Source organism: Engystomops pustulosus, chromosome 1 (assembly GCF_040894005.1).
Source record: "Engystomops pustulosus chromosome 1, aEngPut4.maternal, whole genome shotgun sequence".
NCBI lineage: Eukaryota > Metazoa > Chordata > Amphibia > Anura > Leptodactylidae > Engystomops > Engystomops pustulosus.
Window position 1 is genome coordinate 224,786,097 of NC_092411.1, and position 26,830 is coordinate 224,812,926.

General features: G+C 35.9%; 2 protein-coding genes and 14 non-coding genes across 16 annotated transcripts; all 16 read left to right on the top strand.

Moving 5' to 3' along the window:
* Window positions 1-221: 221 nt before the first annotated feature.
* Window positions 222-293, top strand: TRNAC-GCA (transfer RNA cysteine (anticodon GCA)). Its single transcript has one exon. It is a non-coding gene; the product is annotated as a tRNA-Cys (tRNA).
* Window positions 294-613: 320 nt separating this feature from the next.
* TRNAC-GCA (transfer RNA cysteine (anticodon GCA)) lies at window positions 614-685 on the top strand. The gene has a single exon. It is a non-coding gene; the product is annotated as a tRNA-Cys (tRNA).
* A 320-nt stretch (window positions 686-1,005) lies between these two features.
* On the top strand, window positions 1,006-1,077 carry TRNAC-GCA (transfer RNA cysteine (anticodon GCA)). Its single transcript has one exon. It is a non-coding gene; the product is annotated as a tRNA-Cys (tRNA).
* Window positions 1,078-2,181: 1,104 nt separating this feature from the next.
* On the top strand, window positions 2,182-2,253 carry TRNAC-GCA (transfer RNA cysteine (anticodon GCA)). The gene has a single exon. It is a non-coding gene; the product is annotated as a tRNA-Cys (tRNA).
* Window positions 2,254-3,749: 1,496 nt separating this feature from the next.
* Window positions 3,750-3,821, top strand: TRNAC-GCA (transfer RNA cysteine (anticodon GCA)). Its single transcript has one exon. It is a non-coding gene; the product is annotated as a tRNA-Cys (tRNA).
* Window positions 3,822-4,141: 320 nt separating this feature from the next.
* Window positions 4,142-4,213, top strand: TRNAC-GCA (transfer RNA cysteine (anticodon GCA)). Its single transcript has one exon. It is a non-coding gene; the product is annotated as a tRNA-Cys (tRNA).
* Window positions 4,214-4,925: 712 nt separating this feature from the next.
* On the top strand, window positions 4,926-4,997 carry TRNAC-GCA (transfer RNA cysteine (anticodon GCA)). The gene has a single exon. It is a non-coding gene; the product is annotated as a tRNA-Cys (tRNA).
* Window positions 4,998-9,800: 4,803 nt separating this feature from the next.
* Window positions 9,801-13,203, top strand: LOC140124056 (serine/threonine-protein kinase Nek1-like). The gene is made up of 7 exons (XM_072144384.1): window positions 9,801-9,935; window positions 10,807-10,904; window positions 11,532-11,615; window positions 11,706-11,773; window positions 11,859-11,945; window positions 12,692-12,746; window positions 12,985-13,203. Exons 1-7 carry the CDS (start codon window positions 9,839-9,841, stop codon window positions 13,201-13,203), a joined length of 708 nt encoding a protein of 235 aa, XP_072000485.1. The 5' UTR covers window positions 9,801-9,838.
* Window positions 13,204-14,027: 824 nt separating this feature from the next.
* TRNAC-GCA (transfer RNA cysteine (anticodon GCA)) lies at window positions 14,028-14,099 on the top strand. The gene has a single exon. It is a non-coding gene; the product is annotated as a tRNA-Cys (tRNA).
* Window positions 14,100-15,203: 1,104 nt separating this feature from the next.
* TRNAC-GCA (transfer RNA cysteine (anticodon GCA)) lies at window positions 15,204-15,275 on the top strand. The gene has a single exon. It is a non-coding gene; the product is annotated as a tRNA-Cys (tRNA).
* Window positions 15,276-15,595: 320 nt separating this feature from the next.
* Window positions 15,596-15,667, top strand: TRNAC-GCA (transfer RNA cysteine (anticodon GCA)). Its single transcript has one exon. It is a non-coding gene; the product is annotated as a tRNA-Cys (tRNA).
* A 4,804-nt stretch (window positions 15,668-20,471) lies between these two features.
* LOC140105244 (serine/threonine-protein kinase Nek1-like) lies at window positions 20,472-23,846 on the top strand. Its single transcript, XM_072129226.1, has 7 exons — window positions 20,472-20,606; window positions 21,468-21,565; window positions 22,193-22,276; window positions 22,367-22,434; window positions 22,520-22,606; window positions 23,353-23,407; window positions 23,646-23,846. The coding sequence occupies exons 1-7, from the start codon at window positions 20,510-20,512 to the stop codon at window positions 23,844-23,846; spliced, it is 690 nt and encodes a 229-aa protein (XP_071985327.1). The 5' UTR covers window positions 20,472-20,509.
* A 449-nt stretch (window positions 23,847-24,295) lies between these two features.
* Window positions 24,296-24,367, top strand: TRNAC-GCA (transfer RNA cysteine (anticodon GCA)). Its single transcript has one exon. It is a non-coding gene; the product is annotated as a tRNA-Cys (tRNA).
* A 320-nt stretch (window positions 24,368-24,687) lies between these two features.
* TRNAS-GGA (transfer RNA serine (anticodon GGA)) lies at window positions 24,688-24,759 on the top strand. The gene has a single exon. It is a non-coding gene; the product is annotated as a tRNA-Ser (tRNA).
* Window positions 24,760-25,079: 320 nt separating this feature from the next.
* TRNAC-GCA (transfer RNA cysteine (anticodon GCA)) lies at window positions 25,080-25,151 on the top strand. The gene has a single exon. It is a non-coding gene; the product is annotated as a tRNA-Cys (tRNA).
* Window positions 25,152-26,647: 1,496 nt separating this feature from the next.
* Window positions 26,648-26,719, top strand: TRNAC-GCA (transfer RNA cysteine (anticodon GCA)). The gene has a single exon. It is a non-coding gene; the product is annotated as a tRNA-Cys (tRNA).
* The last annotated feature ends 111 nt before the right edge of the window (window positions 26,720-26,830 follow it).

Consider the following 26,830-nt stretch of genomic DNA (forward strand, 5'->3'; position numbering starts at 1 on the left):
TACTTGAAATATAGAAGGTGTTTTTAAATTAGTTATTATACTTGTTTACATCAATTCTCAGTCCTCTAACATGTAAGTTTGAATTTTTTTGGAATATTATGTCTGAGAAATAATCTTTCAATTGATGTAACTCAAATCCATGTTTTCAAACAAGAGAACATGAAAATGTGCATTTGTCTATAATTTAAAGTTTTTTGGACAAAAATTCTTTGACGTACATTGGGGGTATAGCTCAGTGGTAGAGCATTTGACTGCAGATCAAGAGGTCCTTGGTTCAACTCCGAGTGCCCCCTTGTTCCAAACATGTTCTTTTTCAAGTCTTATACAGAATATATCATTCACTATTTGAAGGATCATAAAATTACGAAATTACATTGCTTGACATGTCCACTTACTTGAAATATAGAAGGTGTTTTTAATTTAGTTATTATACTTGTTTACATCAATTCTTAGTCCTCTTACATGTAAGTTTGAATTTTTTTGGAATATTGTGTCTGAGAAATAATCTTTCAATTGATGTAACTCAAATCCATGTTTTCAAACAAGAGAACATGAAAATGTGCATTTGTCTATAATTTAAAAGATTTTGGACAAAAATTCTTTGACGTACGTTGGGGGTATAGCTCAGTGGTAGAGCATTTGACTGCAGATCAAGAGGTCCTTGGTTCAACTCCGAGTGCCCCCTTGTACCATACATCTTCATTTTCAATTCTTATACACAATACATCATTCACTATTTGAAGGATCATAAAATTACGAAATTACATTGCTTGACATGTCCAGTTACTTGAAATATTGAAGGTGTTTTTAAATTAGTTATTATACTTGTTTACATCAATTCTCAGTCCTGTAACATGTAAGTTTGAAATTTTTTTGAATATTGTGTCTGAGAAATAATCTTTTAATTGATGTAACTCAAATCCATGTTTTCAAACAAGAGAACATGAAAATGTGCATTTGTCTATAATTTAAATGATTTTGGACAAAAATTCTTTAATGTACATTGGGGGTATAGCTCAGTGGTAGAGCATTTGACTGCAGATCAAGAGGTCCTTGGTTCAACTCCGAGTGCCCCCTTGTACCATACATCTTCATTTTCAAGTCCTACAAACAATACATCATTCACTATTTGAAGGATCATAAAATTACGAAATTACATTGCTTGACATGTCCAGTTACTTGAAATATTGAAGGTGTTTTTAAATTAGTTATAATACTTGTTTACATCAATTCTCAGTCCTGTAACATGTAAGTTTGAATTTTTTTGGAATATTGTGTCTGAGAAATAATCTTTCAATTGATGTAACTCAAATCCATGTTTTCAAACAAGAGAACATGAAAATGTGCATTTGTCTATAATTTAAAAGATTTTGGACAAAAATTCTTTAATGTGCATTGGGGGTATAGCTCAGTGGTAGAGCATTCGACTGCAGATCAAGAGGTCCTTGGTTCAACTCCGAGTGCCCCCTTGTAACATACATCTTCATTTTCAAGTCTTACACACAATACATCATTCACTATTTGAAGGATCATAAAATTATGAAATTAAATTGCTTGACATGTCCAGTTACTTGAAAAATTGTAGCTGTTTTTAAATTAGTTATAATACTTGTTTACATCAATTCTCAGTCCTCTAACATGTAAGTTTGAATTTTTTTGGAATATTGTGTCTGAGAAATAATCTTTCAATTGATGTAACTCAAATCCATGTTTTCAAACAAGAGAACATGAAAATGTGCATTTGTCCATAATTTAAAAGATTTTGGACAAAAATTCTTTGTCGTACATTGGGGGTATAGCTCAGTGGTAGAGCATTTGACTGCAGATCAAGAGTTCCTTGGTTCAACTCCGAGTGCCCCCTTGTTCCAAACATGTTCTTGTTCAAGTCTTATACACAATACATCATTCACTATTTGAAGGATCATAAAATTACGAAATTACATTGCTTGACATGTCCAGTTACTTGAAATATTGAAGGTGTTTTTAAATTAGTTATTATACTTGTTTACATCAATTCTCAGTCCTGTAACATGTAAGTTTGAATTTTTTTTGAATATTGTGTCTGAGAAATAATCTTTCAATTGATGTAACTCAAATCCATGTTTTCAAACAAGAGAACATGAAAATGTGCATTTGTCTATAATTTAAAAGATTTTGGACAAAAATTTATTGACGTACATTGGGGGTATAGCTCAGTGGTAGAGCATTTGACTGCAGATCAAGAGGTCCTTGGTTCAACTCCGAGTGCCCCCTTGTACCATACATCTTCATTTTCAATTCTTATACACAATACATCATTCACTATTTGAAGGATCATAAAATTACGAAATTACATTGCTTGACATGTCCAGTTACTTGAAATATTGAAGGTGTTTTTAAATTAGTTATTATACTTGTTTACATCAGTTCTCAGTCCTCTAACATGTAAGTTTGAATTTTTTTGGAATATTGTGTCTGAGAAATAATCTTTCAATTGATGTAACTCAAATCCATGTTTTCAAACAAGAGAACATGGAAATGTGCATTTGTCTATAATTTAAAGTTTTTTGGACAAAAATTCTTTGACGTACATTGGGGTTATAGCTCAGTGGTAGAGCATTTGACTGCAGATCAAGAGGTCCTTGGTTCAACTCCGAGTGCCCCCTTGTACCATACATCTTCATTTTCAATTCTTATACACAATACATCATTCACTATTTGAAGGATCATAAAATTACGAAATTACATTGCTTGACATGTCCAGTTACTTGAAATATTGAAGGTGTTTTTAAATTAGTTATTATACTTGTTTACATCAGTTCTCAGTTCTCTAACATGTAAGTTTAAATTTTTTTTGAATATTGTGTCTGAGAAATAATCTTTCAATTGATGTAACTCAAATCCATGTTTTCAAACAAGAGAACATGAAAATGTGCATTTGTCTATAATTTAAAAGATTTTGGACAAAAATTCTGTAATGTACATTGGGGGTATAGCTCAGTGGTAGAGCATTTGACTGCAGATCAAGAGGTCCTTGCTTCAACTCCGAGTGCCCCCTTGTACCATACATCTTCATTTTCAAGTCTTACACACAATACATCATTCACTATTTGAAGGATCATAAAATTACGAAATTACATTGCTTGACATGTCCAGTTACTTGAAATATTGAAGGTTTTTTTAATTTAGTTATTATACTTGTTTACATCAATTCTTAGTCCTCTAACATGTAAGTTTGAATTTTTTTGGAATAATGTGTCTGAGTAATAATCTTTCAATTGATGTAACTCAAATCCATGTTTTCAAACAAGAGAACATGAAAATGTGCATTTGTCTATAATTTAAAAGATTTTGGACAAAAATTCTTTAATGTACATTGGGGGTATAGCTCAGTGGTAGAGCATTTGACTGCAGATCAAGAGGTCCTTGGTTTAACTCCGAGTGCCCCCTTGTTCCAAACATGTTCTTTTTCAAGTCTTATACACAATACATCATTCACTATTTGAAGGATCATAAAATTACAAAATTACATTGCTTGACATGTCCAGTTACTTGAAATATTGAAGGTGTTTTTAAATTAGTCATTATACTTGTTTACATCAATTCTCAGTCCTCTAACATGTAAGTTTGAATTTTTTTTGAATATTGTGTCTGAGAAATAATCTTTCAATTGATGTAACTCAAATCCATGTTTTCAAACAAGAGAACATGAAAATGTGCATTTGTCTATAATTTAAAAGATTTTGGACAAAAATTCTTTGACGTACATTGGGGGTATAGCTCAGTGGTAGAGCATTTGACTGCAGATCAAGAGGTCCTTGGTTCAACTCCGAGTGCCCCCTTGTACCATACATCTTCATTTTCAAGTCTTACACACAATACATCATTCACTATTTGAAGGATCATAAAATTACGAAATTACATTGCTTGACATGTCCAGTTACTTGAAATATTGAAGGTGTTTTTAATTTAGTTATTATACTTGTTTACATCAATTCTCAGTCCTCTAACATGTAAGTTTGAATTTTTTTGGAATATTATGTCTGAGAAATAATCTTTCAATTGATGTAACTCAAATCCATGTATTCAAACAAGAGAACATGAAAATGTGCATTTGTCTATAATTTAAAAGATTTTGGACAAAAGTTCTTTGACGTACATTGGGGGTATAGCTCAGTGGTAGAGCATTTGACTGCAGATCAAGAGGTCCTTGGTTCAACTCCGAGTGCCCCCTTGTACCATACATCTTCATTTTCAAGTCTTACACACAATACATCATTCACTATTTGAAGGATCATAAAATTACGAAATTACATTGCTTGACATGTCCAGTTACTTGAAATATAGAAGGTGATTTTAATTTAGTTATTATACTTGTTTACATCAGTTCTCAGTCCTCTAACATGTAAGTTTGAATATTTTTGGAATATTGTGTCTGAGAAATAATCTTTCAATTGATGTAACTCAAATCCATGTTTTCAAACAAGAGAACATGAAAATGTGCATTTGTCTATAATTTAAAGTTTTTTGGACAAAAATTCTTTGCCGTACATTGGGGGTATAGCTCAGTGGTAGAGCATTTGACTGCAGATCAAGAGGTCCTTGGTTGAACTCCGAGTGCCCCCTTGTTCCAAACATGTTCTTTTTCAAGTCCTATACACAATACATCATTCACTATTTGAAGGATCATAAAATTACGAAATTACATTGCTTGACATGTCCAGTTACTTGAAATATTGAAGGTGTTTTTAAATTAGTCATTATACTTGTTTACATCAATTCTCAGTCCTCTAACATGCAAGTTTGAATTTTTTTTGAATATTGTGTCTGAGAAATAATCTTTCAATTGATGTAACTCAAATCCATGTTTTCAAACAAGAGAACATGAAAATGTGCATTTGTCTATAATTTAAAAGATTTTGGACAAAAATTCTTTAATGTACATTGGGGGTATAGCTCAGTGGTAGAGCATTTGACTGCAGATCAAGAGGTCCTTGGTTCAACTCCGAGTGCCCCCTTGTTCCAAACATGTTCTTTTTCAAGTCTTATACACAATACATCATTCACTATTTGAAGGATCATAAAATTTCGAAATTACATTGCTTGACATGTCCAGTTACTTGAAATATTGAAGGTGTTTTTAAATTAGTTATTATACTTGTTTACATCAGTTCTCAGTCCTCTAACATGTAAGTTTGAATTTTTTTGGAATATTGTGTCTGAGAAATAATCTTTCAATTGATGTAACTCAAATCCATGTTTTCAAACAAGAGAACATGAAAATGTGCATTTGTCTATAATTTAAAAGATTTTGGACAAAAATTCTTTAATGTACATTGGGGGTATAGCTCAGTGGTAGAGCATTTGACTGCAGATCAAGAAGTCCTTGGTTCAACTCCGAGTGCCCCCTTGTTCCAAACATGTTCTTTTTCAAGTCTTATACACAATACATCATTCACTATTTGAAGGATCATAAAATTTCGAAATTACATTGCTTGACATGTCCAGTTACTTGAAATATTGAAGGTGTTTTTAAATTAGTTATTATACTTGTTTACATCAGTTCTCAGTCCTCTAACATGTAAGTTTGAATTTTTTTGGAATATTGTGTCTGAGAAATAATCTTTCAATTGATGTAACTCAAATCCATGTTTTCAAACAAGAGAACATGAAAATGTGCATTTGTCTATAATTTAAAGTTTTTTGGACAAAAATTCTTTGACGTACATTGCTCACAAAAGCTTACAGGAGTCTGAGGGGGTGACACAAGAGGTATAAGAGGTTGTATAATGGTAAAGCCAGTCTTTATAAGGGAACACAATAAAACAATTTAATAATTAAAATTGCTGCTTCTGGAACGAGCCATCAGCCACCATCTTATATACAAGCTGAAAGTGACTCCAGAGAAGCCTGGAGCTTGGTAAATATCGGGTGTTTGCTGGATAACAGACAGGAGAAGGACATTCGATGGATTGGTAGAGAGACTTTTTAACCCCTTATCACCGGCGCTTGTTTCTAGTGACCGATTATTAGAATCTGACATGTGTCACAATAAATGGTTATAACTTCGGAAAGCTTTAACATATCCAGGTGATTTTGAGATTGTTTTTTTAAGACACATTGTACTTCATGGTATTTGTAAAATTTAAGTAATAAGTTTACTTATTACTAATAAATGAAAAATTGGCAAAAGTTCATAAAAATTCTTCATTTTCAAAGTTTGAAATGTTCTGCTTTCCAGGCAGATAGTTAAAATACCCAAAAAGCTACATAACTAACATTTCCGGGATGTCTGCTTTATGTTGGGATGATATTTTATGCATTCTCTCACTTTTCTAGGATGTTATGAGGCGCAGAACGTTAGGTGCGATTTTTCTCATTTTCATGAAAATCGCCAAAACTCACATTTTGAGGGACAACTCAGCTTTCAAGCGACTTTGAGAGGCCTAAATAATAGTAAAACCCCATAAATTATCCCACTATAGAAATTTCACCCCTCCATGTATGTAAATCCACAGTCTATTAACCCTTTTAAAAATGACAGCAACAGATGCAGCAGCAGTGCATATGCAGAAATGTTACACTGCTCGGGTTATCGGAAACCTGCGATTTAGAAATTTTATAAAATTTTTGGGAAAACACATTAATTTAGGCCAAAACTGACAGCTTCATAATGAATTAAATAATGAAATGCTCTGCAAAGTTGGATGCCCAATTTCTCTCGAGTGTACTGATACACCATATGTGGTGTTAACTGCTGTATAGGCAAACGCCCGGGCATACAATGGAAGCAGCGCCATTCACAGCAGATTTGTATTGTCACATTGCACAGGCTATAAATTTTCAGTTTTTTGGTAATGTGAACATATGAGGGCTTATTATTTGCAGGGTGAGATGCAATTTATAGATAATTTATTTGGGGACTCTATAGCTTATTCATGAGATTTTATTAACTATTTCAAGGTGAACACAAACAAAATCATACATTTTTATTTTGGATTTTTAGCACTTTTTTCCCCACTCGCTATAACATAAAAATAATATTTTATTATTATTCTCTGGATCACTACGATTATGGTAATATCTTATTTAGATATATCGTTATATTATATAGTTTTTCTTATCTTTGCTCAATTTTACGGAGCAAAACTAATGTTAGCGAAAAATAGCATTGTTTTTACTATCGACAAATTTTCAGGGGCAGAACTTCTGTATTTTTCTGTTGACAGATCTGGTTGAGGTCTTATATTTTGTGAAAAGAATTGTTCCTTTCAGTCGTATCATATTAAAGCGCATAACTTTTTTGATAAATTTTTAGAGCATTTTTTGTGATGGTGTGATTTGTGATTGAAAAATAGTATATAACGGGAAGTTTTATGTGTGTGTGTAATGTTTTTACATTTTATAACTTTTCCACAATTGGGGTTTACACTACATTGTATTGCAGTGTACAATGTAAGTAGCTGAGAATGCTCTGTTAGTTACAGCCGGGTCCTGCCAAAAGGCGGAATCCGGTGTGAAGAGGAGCCGGCGGCCTCAGGGTACACGCTGGTGCCCGGGGCTGAGGCAGTACAGATTGAATCCCCGGTAAGCACCATGGCGTGTAAGGGTGATGTGATGTCAGAGCCCGACACCGGCACCAGCGAGACTCGATGTCCCAAAATCTTTTTCTGATGCGCCACCGTAGAAAGCCGTTGTGTCAGAAGAAGTTTTCTTAATGACCGCTGATTGGGCGGTCATTAACGGCTTAAGAGCATGTTTAAAGAATGCACATATCAGCCCCTGTCACTGTACAGGATTGTGCTGTCAGGATGTGCCATAGGTATAGGCACAAATATTCCCTGCCGAAGTTCCTGCCTGCAGTGCAAGGTCATGTGACATCAGTGGGCAATACTGAGTGACACTTCTTCGGACATATGAGTTCCACACATGTACATGGCATTATATTAATTTATCTAATATTAGTCATAGGAGCCTATGGCACATACAAAATTCTTTCATGTATTGGGCTTGTTGGGTTTACTGATGCCCTCCTGCTGATTCCTGGAGAATGTGCAAGTGAAACAAATGTGATGTTTGTTTGTCGCCTCATCATATTTGGATGCTACATTTTTATTTCTGATATTGCCGTGGACATCACTACTTTGGGCTTTTCCCCCAATTGTTTTTGATCCTTGGACTGGTTTTCCCATGTATACATATAATAATTGTATATATTGATATTAAAGGGGTTTTTCCACCAAACAAGTAAAGCCTTATGCACAGGATATGCCGTAACTTGCTGATCGTTGGGGGTCTCAGTGATAACAAAATTGAGGGTTCCAGTGGGATCCCAGGTACCTCCGTCGAACCCCTAGTCGCTCCCCGAGATTAATGGAGCAGACATCCGCACATCTCTATGGAGCTGATGGAGATTGACAAGTAGCATTGATCCTATTTTGGTATTGTACAAAATACACCAATGGAGCAAGAAGCTCACTAAACAAAAGTGCCACCAGTTACCTGATGAATAATAAATCTGCCCCAATGTACTTCACTTCTGGATGATTGCTATGTTGTTATTTTTACTATTAGAGTGCGTTCACATGACTGTCGGGACAACGTATATCTGGCTGCATAGACCGCTATGGCGCCCTGGCTCGGTACGGTGAGCACAACGAATGCTCACAGTTCTGAGCTGTGGCCGCAAAAAAGCTAGAGCATACCCTATCCTCGGCTGTGAGAACGGCCATGTGGCATTATTTGCTATGGAGAGGAGAGACGTCACCCCTCCTCCTCATCTACAGCGCGCCTCCATCGTGGGTGTGAATGCACCCTTATATGTAGAGCACCGCTAAAGGAAATCAAGTACTCAAAACAACCCTAGAAATATTCTGTCTGTCGCTAGTTTTGACACGCCGGGATAACCTAGAAAAGAAAGTTACAATTAGTAGCATAGAACAAGATGTCTCCATGTTGGAAGATGGAGGTGATGTCACGCGAGAGGCATGAATAATTAGCAGCCCAGAGCGCTAAGTGGAAGGAGAAACCTGCTCAAAATCTCAAAATGTATATGGAAGGGTAGATGGACACATGAGGTAAAAGAATACGAAAGTGCAGTTTTTGCGTATTGTAGGCGATCCTCAACAGATGGGACCATCTGATACGTCTTTTGTCGAGTATTCCTGGCTGTGGGGGATTCACGTGAAAAGCCTTGGAGACTGTTATGGGAAGAGCTAATGATAGTGGAGTAAAGCAGAAGGTCTTGTGATAAGCTAAGGTTACATGTGGGATGATTGGGTCGGAGATGTACACTGGAGATCAAAATTAGAGAATCATGTATGATCACTTGAATTTAACAGGAACAATTAGTGCCGAGGCCTTTGCTGTGAGTAACTTCAGCACATCTGCGGTCACAGGACATCACTAGTCTCTCACGCCTCTGGTGGGATCCTGGTCCACTCTTCTTCCAGTCTCTTCCACAGTTCTGAGACTGTTGTGGATTTCTTGGCCATAACTTTGTCACCAAGGATTTTCCAGAGGTTTTCTATTCTGGACACTGGGCTGCCATTTCATTGTTTCATTGAACTGCTTTACTCATTTTGCTCTGAGACAAACATTGTACTACATGTTAATTGTTCGCTGATTTAGTAAGAAAGGAACCATGTTTGCATAGAAACGCATATGCGATCGGCCGTGACCCACCCCCGTGTGCATTGATTTAATTTCAAAACGGTATCAAAACGCAATCTAATGATAGCACTTTAAATTGCTGGGGTAAAATAAAAGAGCACTTTATTATAACTGTGGCAAGCATTTTCATTGCTTTTGTTTCCCAAAATAATAACATAATAATATCTTTTGTATTTCTCCTTGTAAGATGTCAAACAAAGAGAGAGAAGAATCCAGGAGAGAAGTGGCTGTGCTGGCAAATATGAAGCATCCAAATATTGTGCAGTACAGAGAATCATTTGAAGGTTGGAAACTAAAATATATTGTCTTCATGCTAATTGCAACTTTATCCCTTATACATTGTAGAATAACGGGTTTGCTTCATAATTTCCTGGTTTAATATGTGTTTGTGCTTCTTTGGAAAGATCATGTCTATGTGTATCTTCAACCAAAATTGAAAAATCTTTGTACATTTCAACACAAAATATGCATCTACTCTAATGACCCCTGCACAAGAATGTGCTCGCTCTGTCGGAACAGACCCAAGTGTGGGTCAGATCGCAATGAACAAGCACTGTGCAGTGGAGGGGAGTCCTTGCATCATAGAGAAATACGATGCATGCAATTTTTTTTTTTTTGCCCACAAATGTCTACTCTATCTGTTTAGTAGTTACATTTATACAGCATTACCATTACAATCAGCCCTTTTAGGGCAACCACGAAACTGAACATATAGCTAAATGATCTTGGACACCGCCTGTGCAAGAATGTCCCCACACAGCAGTCAGAGCCAATAGTCAGAGTGCCCCCACAGCAGTTGGAGTGCTCCCCAAATTTACTAACTTTTTTTCCCACTTCTCCAAAGCTACAGCAGACTTCTTCTTTACTCCAGCACACAGAACTAAAGAAGAAGACTGCTGTAGCTTTAGGGGCAAGGTGAGTATGGAATTACCCTGCTCCTATACCGCATAGGGAATGGGAGCCAATGATGTAGGCTTGTGTTTAACACTGTGACTTAGATTGTCCACTTACATTATAATAATTGTCTTATTTTCCATGGTAAAGAACCACAGTGCATCTTTTATCTCTTAGTTTAAGAAATGAATACTGAATCCTTATTGTTATTTAGTTGCTATGTCTTATACGCAAACACCAATAACATTCTCTTCCTTGTAGAAAGTGGTTGCCTTTACATTGTGATGGACTACTGTGAAGGAGGGGATTTGTATAAACGAATAAATGCACAGAAAGGAGTTTTATTCTCGGAGGACCAGGTAATTGAATTGTACTCCAGTCGGATATCCTGCACAGATAATGGCTACGTTGGAAGGATAAAGTCTACACTGACAAGTTAAAATGCTAAATCCAGAATATTAAACTCTTACTTTGTTGAACTACTCTTGAATGTATGAATCTATTCAGTCTTTTTGGCAGGAGACAGGAGGGCACAGAATTTTGAGTTTTTGCCCAACTCTTCCACATCTGTCAGCTTGAAAGGGCATCTCCTGAAGTCTTTTTGCTAAAAAAAACAACCCCAAATCTAAATTATTGCCACCATGCTTTGATGTGGTAATGATGGTGATATGTGTTCTGTTCAGAGCCCAGTGCTGGAAGAACCAAGTGCTTAACTAGTGCAGAACTTAGTTCTGGTGCTTTATTTCTGTACCAAGCTCCGTTCTGGTGCTGTATTTCTTTAAGGAGTGTGTTTTCCTTGTTGTATTTATGGTTTGAGTATTGCTTTGATGATGTGTTTGTATTTGTACTGTTGAATATTTCTTAACTTCTTAACGCTGCCCTGCTGTTATGGTCTTTGACAAAAGGTCTGTGGCAGCTTTTGGGCCTTTGAACATTTTGCAAATGCAGTGATGTATATACATTAGGTTTCCCTTTTTTTTCACTAGATCCTAGACTGGTTTGTCCAGCTTTGTTTGGCTTTGAAGCATGTTCATGACCGAAAAATTCTTCATAGAGATATCAAGTCTCAGGTTAGGCAGAATTTTTAAACTCCATTGCAATTCTGGATTTTAGTAAAGTTTTACATGTTACTAATTAATGTTGTTTTTTCACTATTGTAGAATATATTTTTGACCAAAAGTGGGACCATCCAACTGGGTGATTTTGGTATAGCGAGGGTATTGAACAGGTAATTTTATTTCTACTAAAATGCTTACAGTTAATGTTTTTTCCCTTTTATTTTTCTTAATGGAGTATTTTTTCTTTATGTAAAGCACCATAGAACTGGCTCGCACATGTATTGGAACACCCTATTACCTGTCTCCTGAAATATGTGAGAATCGGCCCTATAACAATAAAAGGTAATTAATCCACAGACTTCTACTGACTAGTTTTGGTGTTTCCAAGGTAGGAGGCGGATTAAAGCTCAGACACCAGCGCTTCTGCATCTAGAATTCTTATTAAATACTGTCACTATGAAGCACAATTTATTACAGGAAAAAAAAGCCCTCACACAGCTCTATACATGGAGAAATAAGATTTTTGAGGTAGGAAGTGAAAAGCGGAAACACAAAAGCAAAAAAGGGCCAAGTGGTTAATATAAGGCATATGTATAGGTACTTCAGAACCCAAGATAGTGGCATATGAAGTGACAATCCACCCGCAGCCTCTAAACTTGACTCTTCTCTGCTAATTTATACTTGACTTTTTGGGGATGAATTTTGATAAACTGGCAAGATTTCACGTAAAGGAGGGAATTCCAGAAAGTACATACCCTAATTGAGGAGGTTGGTATGGGTTAAAATCTGGAGGTGATGTCTCTTTTAAAAAAAAAAGATTTACATTGTAAAGCCACACAATTTGCACCCAGTCTTTTCAGTGAGGCAGTGAAGGAAAGAATGATTTTGTCCTCTGCCTTGAACTTATATCTATCCTGGGGCTTTTACATATAGTTCAACGTACCTGTGCCCGCCCCCTGCTGCTCGTAGCATCAAACCATTGTTTTCTTCATTTGCAGGTCAGAGAGGGTTAGCTCTTACATTGGTAATGCTTTCCATCCTAATATTGATTTTCACAGCTTTATATATATTTTTTTCTCTTTCTCCAGTGATATCTGGGCCCTAGGATGTGTCCTGTATGAAATGTGCACTCTCAAACATGCAGTAAGTAGCAATTTGGGCACAATGAGGGGTGTCATGTCTTCAGGATCATTCAGATTTCATTTGCATGCTCTATAACAGCCCATATCTGCTGGTGTTATTTAATCTATGCTTGCAACATTTTAGGATTGTTTCATAGAGAGAAGTGTATAAGAATGCAGTTTTTATACAAATGATATATTCTGCATAACATTTCAAAAAGCTATTTTTTTATATTTCTGTGACTCCTTTCTTTTTGCAGTTTGAAGCTGGTAACATGAAAAACCTAGTATTGAAGATCATACGCGGCTCATACCCTCCAGTGTCTGTGCATTATTCGTATGATCTCCGCAGCCTGCTTTCTATGCTTTTTAAAAGGAATCCTAGGGATCGTCCATCTGTCAACTCCATATTGGAGAAGCCTTTTATATATAAACGCATTGAAAAGTTTTTATCCCCACAGGTAAATATGTACCTCTAGATCAAAGAATTGATTATCTCTATCTGTGTGTAGTCGAATTACTACATAGCTCAGTGGTAGAGCATTTGACTGCAGATCAAGAGGTCCTTGGTTCAACTCCGAGTGCCCCCTTGTTCCAAACATGTTCTTTTTCAAGTCCTATACACAATACATCATTCACTATTTGAAGGATCATAAAATTACGAAATTACATTGCTTGACATGTCCAGTTACTTGAAATATTGAAGGTGTTTTTAAATTAGTCATTATACTTGTTTACATCAATTCTCAGTCCTCTAACATGTAAGTTTGAATTTTTTTTGAATATTGTGTCTGAGAAATAATCTTTCAATTGATGTAACTCAAATCCATGTTTTCAAACAAGAGAACATGAAAATGTGCATTTGTCTATAATTTAAAAGATTTTGGACAAAAACTTTTTAATGTACATTGGGGGTATATCTCAGTGGTAGAGCATTTGACTGCAGATCATAGAGGTCCTTGGTTCAACTCCGAGTGCCCCCTTGTACCATACATCTTCATTTTCAAGTCTTACACACAATACATCATTCACTATTTGAAGGATCATAAAATTACGAAATTACATTGCTTGACATGTCCAGTTACTTGAAATATTGAAGGTGTTTTTAAATTAGTTATTATACTTGTTTACATCAATTCTCAGTCCTGTAACATGTAAGTTTGAAATTTTTTTGAATATTGTGTCTGAGAAATAATCTTTCAATTGATGTAACTCAAATCCATGTTTTCAAACAAGAGAACATGAAAATGTGCATTTGTCTATAATTTAAAAGATTTTGGACAAAAATTCTTTAATGTACATTGGGGGTATAGCTCAGTGGTAGAGCATTTGACTGCAGATCAAGAGGTCCTTGGTTCAACTCCGAGTGCCCCCTTGTTCCAAACATGTTCTTTTTCAAGTCTTATACACAATACATCATTCACTATTTGAAGGATCATAAAATTACGAAATTACATTGCTTGACATGTCCAGTTACTTGAAATATTGAAGGTGTTTTTAAATTAGTTATAATACTTGTTTACATCAATTCTCAGTCCTCTAACATGTAAGTTTGAATTTTTTTTGAATATTGTGTCTGAGAAATAATCTTTCAATTGATGTAACTCAAATCCATGTTTTCAAACAAGAGAACATGAAAATGTGCATTTGTCTATAATTTAAAAGATTTTGGACAAAAATTATTTGATGTACATTGGGGGTATAGCTCAGTGGTAGAGGATTTGACTGCAGATCAAGAGGTCCATGGTTCAACTCCGAGTGCCCCCTTGTACCATACATCTTCATTTTCAATTCTTATACACAATACATCATTCACTATTTGAAGGATCATAAAATTACGAAATTACATTGCTTGACATGTCCAGTTACTTGAAATATTGAAGGTGTTTTTAAATTAGTTATTATACTTGTTTACATCAGTTCTCAGTCCTCTAACATGTAAGTTTGAATTTTTTTGGAATATTGTGTCTGAGAAATAATCTTTCAATTGATGTAACTCAAATCCATGTTTTCAAACAAGAGAACATGAAAATGTGCATTTGTCTATAATTTAAAAGATTTTGGACAAAAATTCTTTAATGTACTTTGGGGGTGTAGCTCACTGGTAGAGCATTTGACTGCAAATCAAGAGGTCCTTGGTTCAACTCCGAGTGCCCCCTTGTACCATACATCTTCATTTTCAAGTCTTACACACAATACATCATTCACTATTTGAAGGATCATAAAATTACGAAATTACATTGCTTGACATGTCCAGTTACTTGAAATATTGAAGGTGTTTTTAATTTAGTTATTATACTTGTTTACATCAATTCTTAGTCCTCTAACATGTAAGTTTGAATTTTTTTGGAATAATGTGTCTGAGTAATAATCTTTCAATTGATGTAACTCAAATCCATGTTTCCAAACAAGAGAACATGAAAATGTGCATTTGTCTATAATTTAAAAGATTTTGGACAAAAATTCTTTAATGTACATTGGGGGTATAGCTCAGTGGTAGAGCATTTGACTGCAGATCAAGAGGTCCTTGGTTCAACTCCGAGTGCCCCCTTGTTCCAAACATGTTCTTTTTCAAGTCTTATACACAATACATCATTCACTATTTGAAGGATCATAAAATTACGAAATTACATTGCTTGACATGTCCAGTTACTTGAAATATTGAAGGTGTTTTTAAATTAGTTATAATACTTGTTTACATCAATTCTCAGTCCTCTAACATGTAAGTTTGAATTTTTTTTGAATATTGTATCTGAGAAATAATCTTTCAATTGATGTAACTCAAATCCATGTTTTCAAAGAAGAGAACATGAAAATGTGCATTTGTCTATAATTTAAAGTTTTTTGGACAAAAATTCTTTGCAGTACATTGGGGGTATAGCTCAGTGGTAGAGCATTTGACTGCAGATCAAGAGGTCCTTGGTTCAACTCCGAGTGCCCCCTTGTTCCAAACATGTTCTTTTTCAAGTCTTATACACAATACATCATTCACTATTTGAAGGATCATAAAATTACGAAATTACATTGCTTGACATGTCCAGTTACTTGAAATATTGAAGGTGTTTTTAAATTAGTTATAATACTTGTTTACATCAATTCTCAGTCCTCTAACATGTAAGTTTGAATTTTTTTTGAATATTGTATCTGAGAAATAATCTTTCAATTGATGTAACTCAAATCCATGTTTTCAAAGAAGAGAACATGAAAATGTGCATTTGTCTATAATTTAAAGTTTTTTGGACAAAAATTCTTTGCAGTACATTGGGGGTATAGCTCAGTGGTAGAGCATTTGACTGCAGATCATAGAGGTCCTTGGTTCAACTCCGAGTGCCCCCTTGTACCATACATCTTCATTTTCAAGTCTTACACACAATACATCATTCACTATTTGAAGGATCATAAAATTACGAAATTACATTGCTTGACATGTCCAGTTACTTGAAATATGGAAGGTGTTTTTAAATTAGTTATTATACTTGTTTACATCAGTTCTCAGTCCTCTAACATGTAAGTTTGAATTTTTTTGGAATATTGTGTCTGAGAAATAATCTTTCAATTGATGTAACTCAAATCCATGTTTTCAAACAAGAGAACATGAAAATGTGCATTTGTCTATAATTTAAAGTTTTTTGGACAAAAATTCTTTGACGTACATTGCTCACAAAAGCTTACAGGAGTCTGAGGGGGTGACACAAGAGGTATAAGAGGTTGTATAATGGTAAAGCCAGTCTTTATAAGGGAACACAATAAAACAATTTAATAATTAAAATTGCTGCTTCTGGAACGAGCCATCAGCCACCATCTTATATACAAGCTGAAAGTGACTCCAGAGAAGCCTGGAGCTTGGTAAATATCGGGTGTTTGCTGGATAACAGACAGGAGAAGGACATTCGATGGATTGGTAGAGAGACTTTTTAACCCCTTATCACCGGCGCTTGTTTCTAGTGACCGATTATTAGAATCTGACATGTGTCACAATAAATGGTTATAACTTCGGAAAGCTTTAACATATCCAGGTGATTTTGAGATTGTTTTTTTAAGACACATTGTACTTCATGGTATTTGTAAAATTTAAGTAATAAGTTTACTTATTACTAATAAATGAAAAATTGGCAAAAGTTCATAAAAATTCTTCATTTTCAAAGTTTGAAATGTTCTGCTTTCCAGGCAGATAGTTAAAATACCCAAAAAGCTACATAACTAACATTTCCGGGATGTCTGCTTTATGTTGGGATGATATTTTATGCATTCTCTCACTTTTCTAGGATGTTATGAGGCGCAGAACGTTAGGTGCGATTTTTCTCATTTTCATGAAAATCGCCAAAACTCACATTTTGAGGGACAACTCAGCTTTCAAGCGACTTTGAGAGGCCTAAATAATAGTAAAACCCCATAAATTATCCCACTATAGAAATTTCACCCCTCCACGTATGTAAATCCACAGTCTATTAACCCTTTTAAAAATGACAGCAACAGATGCAGCAGCAGTGCATATGCAGAAATGTTACACTGCTCGGGTTATCGGAAACCTGCGATTTAGAAATTTTATAAAATTTTTGGGAAAACACATTAATTTAGGCCAAAACTGACAGCTTCATAATGAATTAAATAATGAAATGCTCTGCAAAGTTGGATGCCCAATTTCTCTCGAGTGTACTGATACACCATATGTGGTGTTAACTGCTGTATAGGCAAACGCCCGGGCATACAATGGAAGCAGCGCCATTCACAGCAGATTTGTATTGTCACATTGCACAGGCTATAAATTTTCAGTTTTTTGGTAATGTGAACATATGAGGGCTTATTATTTGCAGGGTGAGATGCAATTTATAGATAATTTATTTGGGGACTCTATAGCTTATTCATGAGATTTTATTAACTATTTCAAGGTGAACACAAACAAAATCATACATTTTTATTTTGGATTTTTAGCACTTTTTTCCCCACTCGCTATAACATAAAAATAATATTTTATTATTATTCTCTGGATCACTACGATTATGGTAATATCTTATTTAGATATATCGTTATATTATATAGTTTTTCTTATCTTTGCTCAATTTTACGGAGCAAAACTAATGTTAGCGAAAAATAGCATTGTTTTTACTATCGACAAATTTTCAGGGGCAGAACTTCTGTATTTTTCTGTTGACAGATCTGGTTGAGGTCTTATATTTTGTGAAAAGAATTGTTCCTTTCAGTCGTATCATATTAAAGCGCATAACTTTTTTGATAAATTTTTAGAGCATTTTTTGTGATGGTGTGATTTGTGATTGAAAAATAGTATATAACGGGAAGTTTTATGTGTGTGTGTAATGTTTTTACATTTTATAACTTTTCCACAATTGGGGTTTACACTACATTGTATTGCAGTGTACAATGTAAGTAGCTGAGAATGCTCTGTTAGTTACAGCCGGGTCCTGCCAAAAGGCGGAACCCGGTGTGAAGAGGAGCCGGCGGCCTCAGGGTACACGCTGGTGCCCGGGGCTGAGGCAGTACAGATTGAATCCCCGGTAAGCACCATGGCGTGTAAGGGTGATGTGATGTCAGAGCCCGACACCGGCACCAGCGAGACTCGATGTCCCAAAATCTTTTTCTGATGCGCCACCGTAGAAAGCCGTTGTGTCAGAAGAAGTTTTCTTAATGACCGCTGATTGGGCGGTCATTAACGGCTTAAGAGCATGTTTAAAGAATGCACATATCAGCCCCTGTCACTGTACAGGATTGTGCTGTCAGGATGTGCCATAGGTATAGGCACAAATATTCCCTGCCGAAGTTCCTGCCTGCAGTGCAAGGTCATGTGACATCAGTGGGCAATACTGAGTGACACTTCTTCGGACATATGAGTTCCACACATGTACATGGCATTATATTAATTTATCTAATATTAGTCATAGGAGCCTATGGCACATACAAAATTCTTTCATGTATTGGGCTTGTTGGGTTTACTGATGCCCTCCTGCTGATTCCTGGAGAATGTGCAAGTGAAACAAATGTGATGTTTATTTGTCGCCTCATCATATTTGGATGCTACATTTTTATTTCTGATATTGCCGTGGACATCACTACTTTGGGCTTTTCCCCCAATTGTTTTTGATCCTTGGACTGGTTTTCCCATGTATACATATAATAATTGTATATATTGATATTAAAGGGGTTTTTCCACCAAACAAGTAAAGCCTTATGCACAGGATATGCCGTAACTTGCTGATCGTTGGGGGTCTCAGTGATAACAAAATTGAGGGTTCCAGTGGGATCCCAGGTACCTCCGTCGAACCCCTAGTCGCTCCCCGAGATTAATGGAGCAGACATCCGCACATCTCTATGGAGCTGATGGAGATTGACAAGTAGCATTGATCCTATTTTGGTATTGTACAAAATACACCAATGGAGCAAGAAGCTCACTAAACAAAAGTGCCACCAGTTACCTGATGAATAATAAATCTGCCCCAATGTACTTCACTTCTGGATGATTGCTATGTTGTTATTTTTACTATTAGAGTGCGTTCACATGACTGTCGGGACAACGTATATCTGGCTGCATAGACCGCTATGGCGCCCTGGCTCGGTACGGTGAGCACAACGAATGCTCACAGTTCTGAGCTGTGGCCGCAAAAAAGCTAGAGCATACCCTATCCTCGGCTGTGAGAACGGCCATGTGGCATTATTTGCTATGGAGAGGAGAGACGTCACCCCTCCTCCTCATCTACAGCGCGCCTCCATCGTGGGTGTGAATGCACCCTTATATGTAGAGCACCGCTAAAGGAAATCAAGTACTCAAAACAACCCTAGAAATATTCTGTCTGTCGCTAGTTTTGACACGCCGGGATAACCTAGAAAAGAAAGTTACAATTAGTAGCATAGAACAAGATGTCTCCATGTTGGAAGATGGAGGTGATGTCACGCGAGAGGCATGAATAATTAGCAGCCCAGAGCGCTAAGTGGAAGGAGAAACCTGCTCAAAATCTCAAAATGTATATGGAAGGGTAGATGGACACATGAGGTAAAAGAATACGAAAGTGCAGTTTTTGCGTATTGTAGGCGATCCTCAACAGATGGGACCATCTGATACGTCTTTTGTCGAGTATTCCTGGCTGTGGGGGATTCACGTGAAAAGCCTTGGAGACTGTTATGGGAAGAGCTAATGATAGTGGAGTAAAGCAGAAGGTCTTGTGATAAGCTAAGGTTACATGTGGGATGATTGGGTCGGAGATGTACACTGGAGATCAAAATTAGAGAATCATGTATGATCACTTGAATTTAACAGGAACAATTAGTGCCGAGGCCTTTGCTGTGAGTAACTTCAGCACATCTGCGGTCACAGGACATCACTAGTCTCTCACGCCTCTGGTGGGATCCTGGTCCACTCTTCTTCCAGTCTCTTCCACAGTTCTGAGACTGTTGTGGATTTCTTGGCCATAACTTTGTCACCAAGGATTTTCCAGAGGTTTTCTATTCTGGACACTGGGCTGCCATTTCATTGTTTCATTGAACTGCTTTACTCATTTTGCTCTGAGACAAACATTGTACTACATGTTAATTGTTCGCTGATTTAGTAAGAAAGGAACCATGTTTGCATAGAAACGCATATGCGATCGGCCGTGACCCACCCCCGTGTGCATTGATTTAATTTCAAAACGGTATCAAAACGCAATCTAATGATAGCACTTTAAATTGCTGGGGTAAAATAAAAGAGCACTTTATTATAACTGTGGCAAGCATTTTCATTGCTTTTGTTTCCCAAAATAATAACATAATAATATCTTTTGTATTTCTCCTTGTAAGATGTCAAACAAAGAGAGAGAAGAATCCAGGAGAGAAGTGGCTGTGCTGGCAAATATGAAGCATCCAAATATTGTGCAGTACAGAGAATCATTTGAAGGTTGGAAACTAAAATATATTGTCTTCATGCTAATTGCAACTTTATCCCTTATACATTGTAGAATAACGGGTTTGCTTCATAATTTCCTGGTTTAATATGTGTTTGTGCTTCTTTGGAAAGATCATGTCTATGTGTATCTTCAACCAAAATTGAAAAATCTTTGTACATTTCAACACAAAATATGCATCTACTCTAATGACCCCTGCACAAGAATGTGCTCGCTCTGTCGGAACAGACCCAAGTGTGGGTCAGATCGCAATGAACAAGCACTGTGCAGTGGAGGGGAGTCCTTGCATCATAGAGAAATACGATGCATGCAATTTTTTTTTTTTTGCCCACAAATGTCTACTCTATCTGTTTAGTAGTTACATTTATACAGCATTACCATTACAATCAGCCCTTTTAGGGCAACCACGAAACTGAACATATAGCTAAATGATCTTGGACACCGCCTGTGCAAGAATGTCCCCACACAGCAGTCAGAGCCAATAGTCAGAGTGCCCCCACAGCAGTTGGAGTGCTCCCAACTTTTTTTCCCACTTCTCCAAAGCTACAGCAGACTTCTTCTTTACTCCAGCACACAGAACTAAAGAAGAAGACTGCTGTAGCTTTAGGGGCAAGGTGAGTATGGAATTACCCTGCTCCTATACCGCATAGGGAATGGGAGCCAATGATGTAGGCTTGTGTTTAACACTGTGACTTAGATTGTCCACTTACATTATAATAATTGTCTTATTTTCCATGGTAAAGAACCACAGTGCATCTTTTATCTCTTAGTTTAAGAAATGAATACTGAATCCTTATTGTTATTTAGTTGCTATGTCTTATACGCAAACACCAATAACATTCTCTTCCTTGTAGAAAGTGGTTGCCTTTACATTGTGATGGACTACTGTGAAGGAGGGGATTTGTATAAACGAATAAATGCACAGAAAGGAGTTTTATTCTCGGAGGACCAGGTAATTGAATTGTACTCCAGTCGGATATCCTGCACAGATAATGGCTACGTTGGAAGGATAAAGTCTACACTGACAAGTTAAAATGCTAAATCCAGAATATTAAACTCTTACTTTGTTGAACTACTCTTGAATGTATGAATCTATTCAGTCTTTTTGGCAGGAGACAGGAGGGCACAGAATTTTGAGTTTTTGCCCAACTCTTCCACATCTGTCAGCTTGAAAGGGCATCTCCTGAAGTCTTTTTGCTAAAAAAAACAACCCCAAATCTAAATTATTGCCACCATGCTTTGATGTGGTAATGATGGTGATATGTGTTCTGTTCAGAGCCCAGTGCTGGAAGAACCAAGTGCTTAACTAGTGCAGAACTTAGTTCTGGTGCTTTATTTCTGTACCAAGCTCCGTTCTGGTGCTGTATTTCTTTAAGGAGTGTGTTTTCCTTGTTGTATTTATGGTTTGAGTATTGCTTTGATGATGTGTTTGTATTTGTACTGTTGAATATTTCTTAACTTCTTAACGCTGCCCTGCTGTTATGGTCTTTGACAAAAGGTCTGTGGCAGCTTTTGGGCCTTTGAACATTTTGCAAATGCAGTGATGTATATACATTAGGTTTCCCTTTTTTTTCACTAGATCCTAGACTGGTTTGTCCAGCTTTGTTTGGCTTTGAAGCATGTTCATGACCGAAAAATTCTTCATAGAGATATCAAGTCTCAGGTTAGGCAGAATTTTTAAACTCCATTGCAATTCTGGATTTTAGTAAAGTTTTACATGTTACTAATTAATGTTGTTTTTTCACTATTGTAGAATATATTTTTGACCAAAAGTGGGACCATCCAACTGGGTGATTTTGGTATAGCGAGGGTATTGAACAGGTAATTTTATTTCTACTAAAATGCTTACAGTTAATGTTTTTTCCCTTTTATTTTTCTTAATGGAGTATTTTTTCTTTATGTAAAGCACCATAGAACTGGCTCGCACATGTATTGGAACACCCTATTACCTGTCTCCTGAAATATGTGAGAATCGGCCCTATAACAATAAAAGGTAATTAATCCACAGACTTCTACTGACTAGTTTTGGTGTTTCCAAGGTAGGAGGCGGATTAAAGCTCAGACACCAGCGCTTCTGCATCTAGAATTCTTATTAAATACTGTCACTATGAAGCACAATTTATTACAGGAAAAAAAAGCCCTCACACAGCTCTATACATGGAGAAATAAGATTTTTGAGGTAGGAAGAGAAAAGCGGAAACACAAAAGCAAAAAAGGGCCAAGTGGTTAATATAAGGCATATGTATAGGTACTTCAGAACCCAAGATAGTGGCATATGAAGTGACAATCCACCCGCAGCCTCTAAACTTGACTCTTCTCTGCTAATTTATACTTGACTTTTTGGGGATGAATTTTGATAAACTGGCAAGATTTCACGTAAAGGAGGGAATTCCAGAAAGTACATACCCTAATTGAGGAGGTTGGTATGGGTTAAAATCTGGAGGTGATGTCTCTTTTAAAAAAAAAAGATTTACATTGTAAAGCCACACAATTTGCACCCAGTCTTTTCAGTGAGGCAGTGAAGGAAAGAATGATTTTGTCCTCTGCCTTGAACTTATATCTATCCTGGGGCTTTTACATATAGTTCAACGTACCTGTGCCCGCCCCCTGCTGCTCGTAGCATCAAACCATTGTTTTCTTCATTTGCAGGTCAGAGAGGGTTAGCTCTTACATTGGTAATGCTTTCCATCCTAATATTGATTTTCACAGCTTTATATATATTTTTTTCTCTTTCTCCAGTGATATCTGGGCCCTAGGATGTGTCCTGTATGAAATGTGCACTCTCAAACATGCAGTAAGTAGCAATTTGGGCACAATGAGGGGTGTCATGTCTTCAGGATCATTCAGATTTCATTTGCATGCTCTATAACAGCCCATATCTGCTGGTGTTATTTAATCTATGCTTGCAACATTTTAGGATTGTTTCATAGAGAGAAGTGTATAAGAATGCAGTTTTTATACAAATGATATATTCTGCATAACATTTCAAAAAGCTATTTTTTTATATTTCTGTGACTCCTTTCTTTTTGCAGTTTGAAGCTGGTAACATGAAAAACCTAGTATTGAAGATCATACGCGGCTCATACCCTCCAGTGTCTGTGCATTATTCGTATGATCTCCGCAGCCTGCTTTCTATGCTTTTTAAAAGGAATCCTAGGGATCGTCCATCTGTCAACTCCATATTGGAGAAGCCTTTTATATATAAACGCATTGAAAAGTTTTTATCCCCATAGGTAAATATGTACCTCTAGATCAAAGAATTGATTATCTCTATCTGTGTGTAGTCGAATTACTACATAGCTCAGTGGTAGAGCATTTGACTGCAGATCAAGAGGTCCTTGGTTCAACTCCGAGTGCCCCCTTGTTCCAAACATGTTCTTTTTCAAGTCCTATACACAATACATCATTCACTATTTGAAGGATCATAAAATTACGAAATTACATTGCTTGACATGTCCAGTTACTTGAAATATTGAAGGTGTTTTTAAATTAGTCATTATACTTGTTTACATCAATTCTCAGTCCTCTAACATGTAAGTTTGAATTTTTTTTGAATATTGTGTCTGAGAAATAATCTTTCAATTGATGTAACTCAAATCCATGTTTTCAAACAAGAGAACATGAAAATGTGCATTTGTCTATAATTTAAAAGATTTTGGACAAAAATTATTTGACGTACATTGGGGGTATAGCTCAGTGGTAGAGCATTTGACTGCAGATCAAGAGGTCCTTGGTTCAACTCCGAGTGCCCCCTTGTACCATACATCTTCATTTTCAATTCTTATACACAATACATCATTCACTATTTGAAGGATCATAAAATTACGAAATTACATTGCTTGACATGTCCAGTTACTTGAAATATTGAAGGTGTTTTTAAATTAGTTATTATACTTGTTTACATCAATTCTCAGTCCTCTAACATGTAAGTTTCAATTTTTTTGGAATATTGTGTCTGAGAAATAATCTTTCAATTGATGTAACTCAAATCCATGTTTTCAAACAAGAGAACATGAAAATGTGCATTTGTCTATAATTTAAAGTTTTTTGGACAAAAATTCTTTGACGTACATTGGGGGTATAGCTCAGTGAAAGAGCATTTAACTGGAGATCAAGAGGTCCTTGGTTCAACTCCGAGTGTCCCCTTGTTCCAAACATGTTCTTTTTCAAGTCTTATACACAATATATCATTCACTATTTGAAGGATCATAAAATTACGAAATTACATTGCTTGACATGTCCAGTTACTTGAAATATTGAAGGTGTTTTTAATTTAGTTATTATACTTGTTTACATCAATTCTTAGTCCTCTAACATGTAAGTTTGAATTTCTTTGGAATATTGTGTCTGAGAAATAATCTTTCAATTGATGTTACTCAAATCCATGTTTTCAAACAAGAGAACATGAAAATGTGCATTTGTCTATAATTTAAAAGATTTTGGACAAAAATTCTTTAATGTACATTGGGGGTATAGCTCAGTGGTAGAGCATTTGACTGCAGATCAAGAGGTCCTTGGTTCAACTCCGAGTGCCCCCTTGTACCATACATCTTCATTTTCAAGTCTTACACACAATACATCATTCACTATTTGAAGGATCATAAAATTACGAAATTACATTGCTTGACATGTCCAGTTACTTGAAATATTGAAGGTGTTTTTAAATTAGTCATTATACTTGTTTACATCAATTCTCAGTCCTCTAACATGTAAGTTTGAATTTTTTTTGAATATTGTGTCTGAGAAATAATCTTTCAATTGATGTAACTCAAATCCATGTTTTCAAACAAGAGAACATGAAAATGTGCATTTGTCTATAATTTAAAAGATTTTGGACAAAAATTCTTTGACGTACATTGGGGGTATGGCTCAGTGGTAGAGCATTTAACTGCAGATCAAGAGGTCCTTGGTTCAACTCCGAGTGTCCCCTTGTTCCAAACATGTTCTTTTTCAAGTCTTATACACAATATATTATTCACTATTTGAAGGATCATAAAATTACGAAATTACATTGCTTGACATGTCCAGTTACTTGAAATATTGAAGGTGTTTTTAATTTAGTTATTATACTTGTTTACATCAATTCTTAGTCCTCTAACATGTAAGTTTGAATTTCTTTGGAATATTGTGTCTGAGAAATAATCTTTCAATTGATGTAACTTAAATCCATGTTTTCAAACAAGAGAACATGAAAATGTGCATTTGTCTATAATTTAAAAGATTTTGGACAAAAATTCTTTAATGTACTTTGGCGGTATAGCTCAGTGGTAGAGCATTTGACTGCAGATCAAGAGGTCCTTGGTTCAACTCCGAGTGCCCCCTTGTACCATACATCTTCATTTTCAAGTCTTACACACAATACATCATTCACTATTTGAAGGATCATAAAATTACGAAATTACATTGCTTGACATGTCCAGTTACTTGAAATATTGAAGGTGTTTTTTAATTAGTCATTATACTTGTTTACATCAATTCTCAGTCCTCTAACATGTAAGTTTGAATTTTTTTTGAATATTGTGTCTGAGAAATAATCTTTCAATTGATGTAACTCAAATCCATGTTTTCAAACAAGAGAACATGAAAATGTGCATTTGTCTATAATTTAAAAGATTTTGGACAAAAATTGTTTGACGTACATTGGGGGTATAGCTCAGTGGTAGAGCATTTGACTGCAGATCAAGAGGTCCTTGGTTCAACTCCGAGTACCCACTTGTACCATACATCTTCTTTTTCAATTCTTATACACAATACATCATTCACTATTTGAAGGATCATAAAATTACGAAATTACATTGCTTGACATGTCCAGTTACTTGAAATATTGAAGGTGTTTTTAAATTAGTTATTATACTTGTTTACATCAGTTCTCAGTCCTCTAACATGTAAGTTTGAATTTTTTTGGAATATTGTGTCTGAGAAATAATCTTTCAATTGATGTAACTCAAATCCATGTTTTCAAACAAGAGAACATGAAAATGTGCATTTGTCTATAATTTAAAGTTTTTTGGACAAAAATTCTTTGACGTACATTGGGGGTATAGCTCAGTGGTAGAGCATTTGACTGCAGATCAAGAGGTCCTTGGTTCAACTCCGAGTGCCCCCTTGTTCCAAACATGTTCTCTTTCAATTCTTATACACAATACATCATTCACTATTTGAAGGATCATAAAATTACGAAATTACATTGCTTGACATGTCCAGTTACTTGAAATAT

What these genes read in the sequence shown, in the direction of transcription:
- LOC140124056 (XM_072144384.1), top strand. Translation starts at nt 9,839, where the DNA reads ATGTCAAACAAAGAGAGAGAAGAATCCAGGAGAGAAGTGGCTGTGCTG. An exon ending in GTACAGAGAATCATTTGAAG is followed by an intron (nt 9,936 to 10,806) that starts GTTGGAAACTAA and finishes TCTTCCTTGTAG; the next exon opens with AAAGTGGTTGCCTTTACATT. An exon ending in CGGCCCTATAACAATAAAAG is followed by an intron (nt 11,946 to 12,691) that starts GTAATTAATCCA and finishes CTCTTTCTCCAG; the next exon opens with TGATATCTGGGCCCTAGGAT.
- LOC140105244 (XM_072129226.1), top strand. Translation starts at nt 20,510, where the DNA reads ATGTCAAACAAAGAGAGAGAAGAATCCAGGAGAGAAGTGGCTGTGCTG. An exon ending in GTACAGAGAATCATTTGAAG is followed by an intron (nt 20,607 to 21,467) that starts GTTGGAAACTAA and finishes TCTTCCTTGTAG; the next exon opens with AAAGTGGTTGCCTTTACATT. An exon ending in CGGCCCTATAACAATAAAAG is followed by an intron (nt 22,607 to 23,352) that starts GTAATTAATCCA and finishes CTCTTTCTCCAG; the next exon opens with TGATATCTGGGCCCTAGGAT.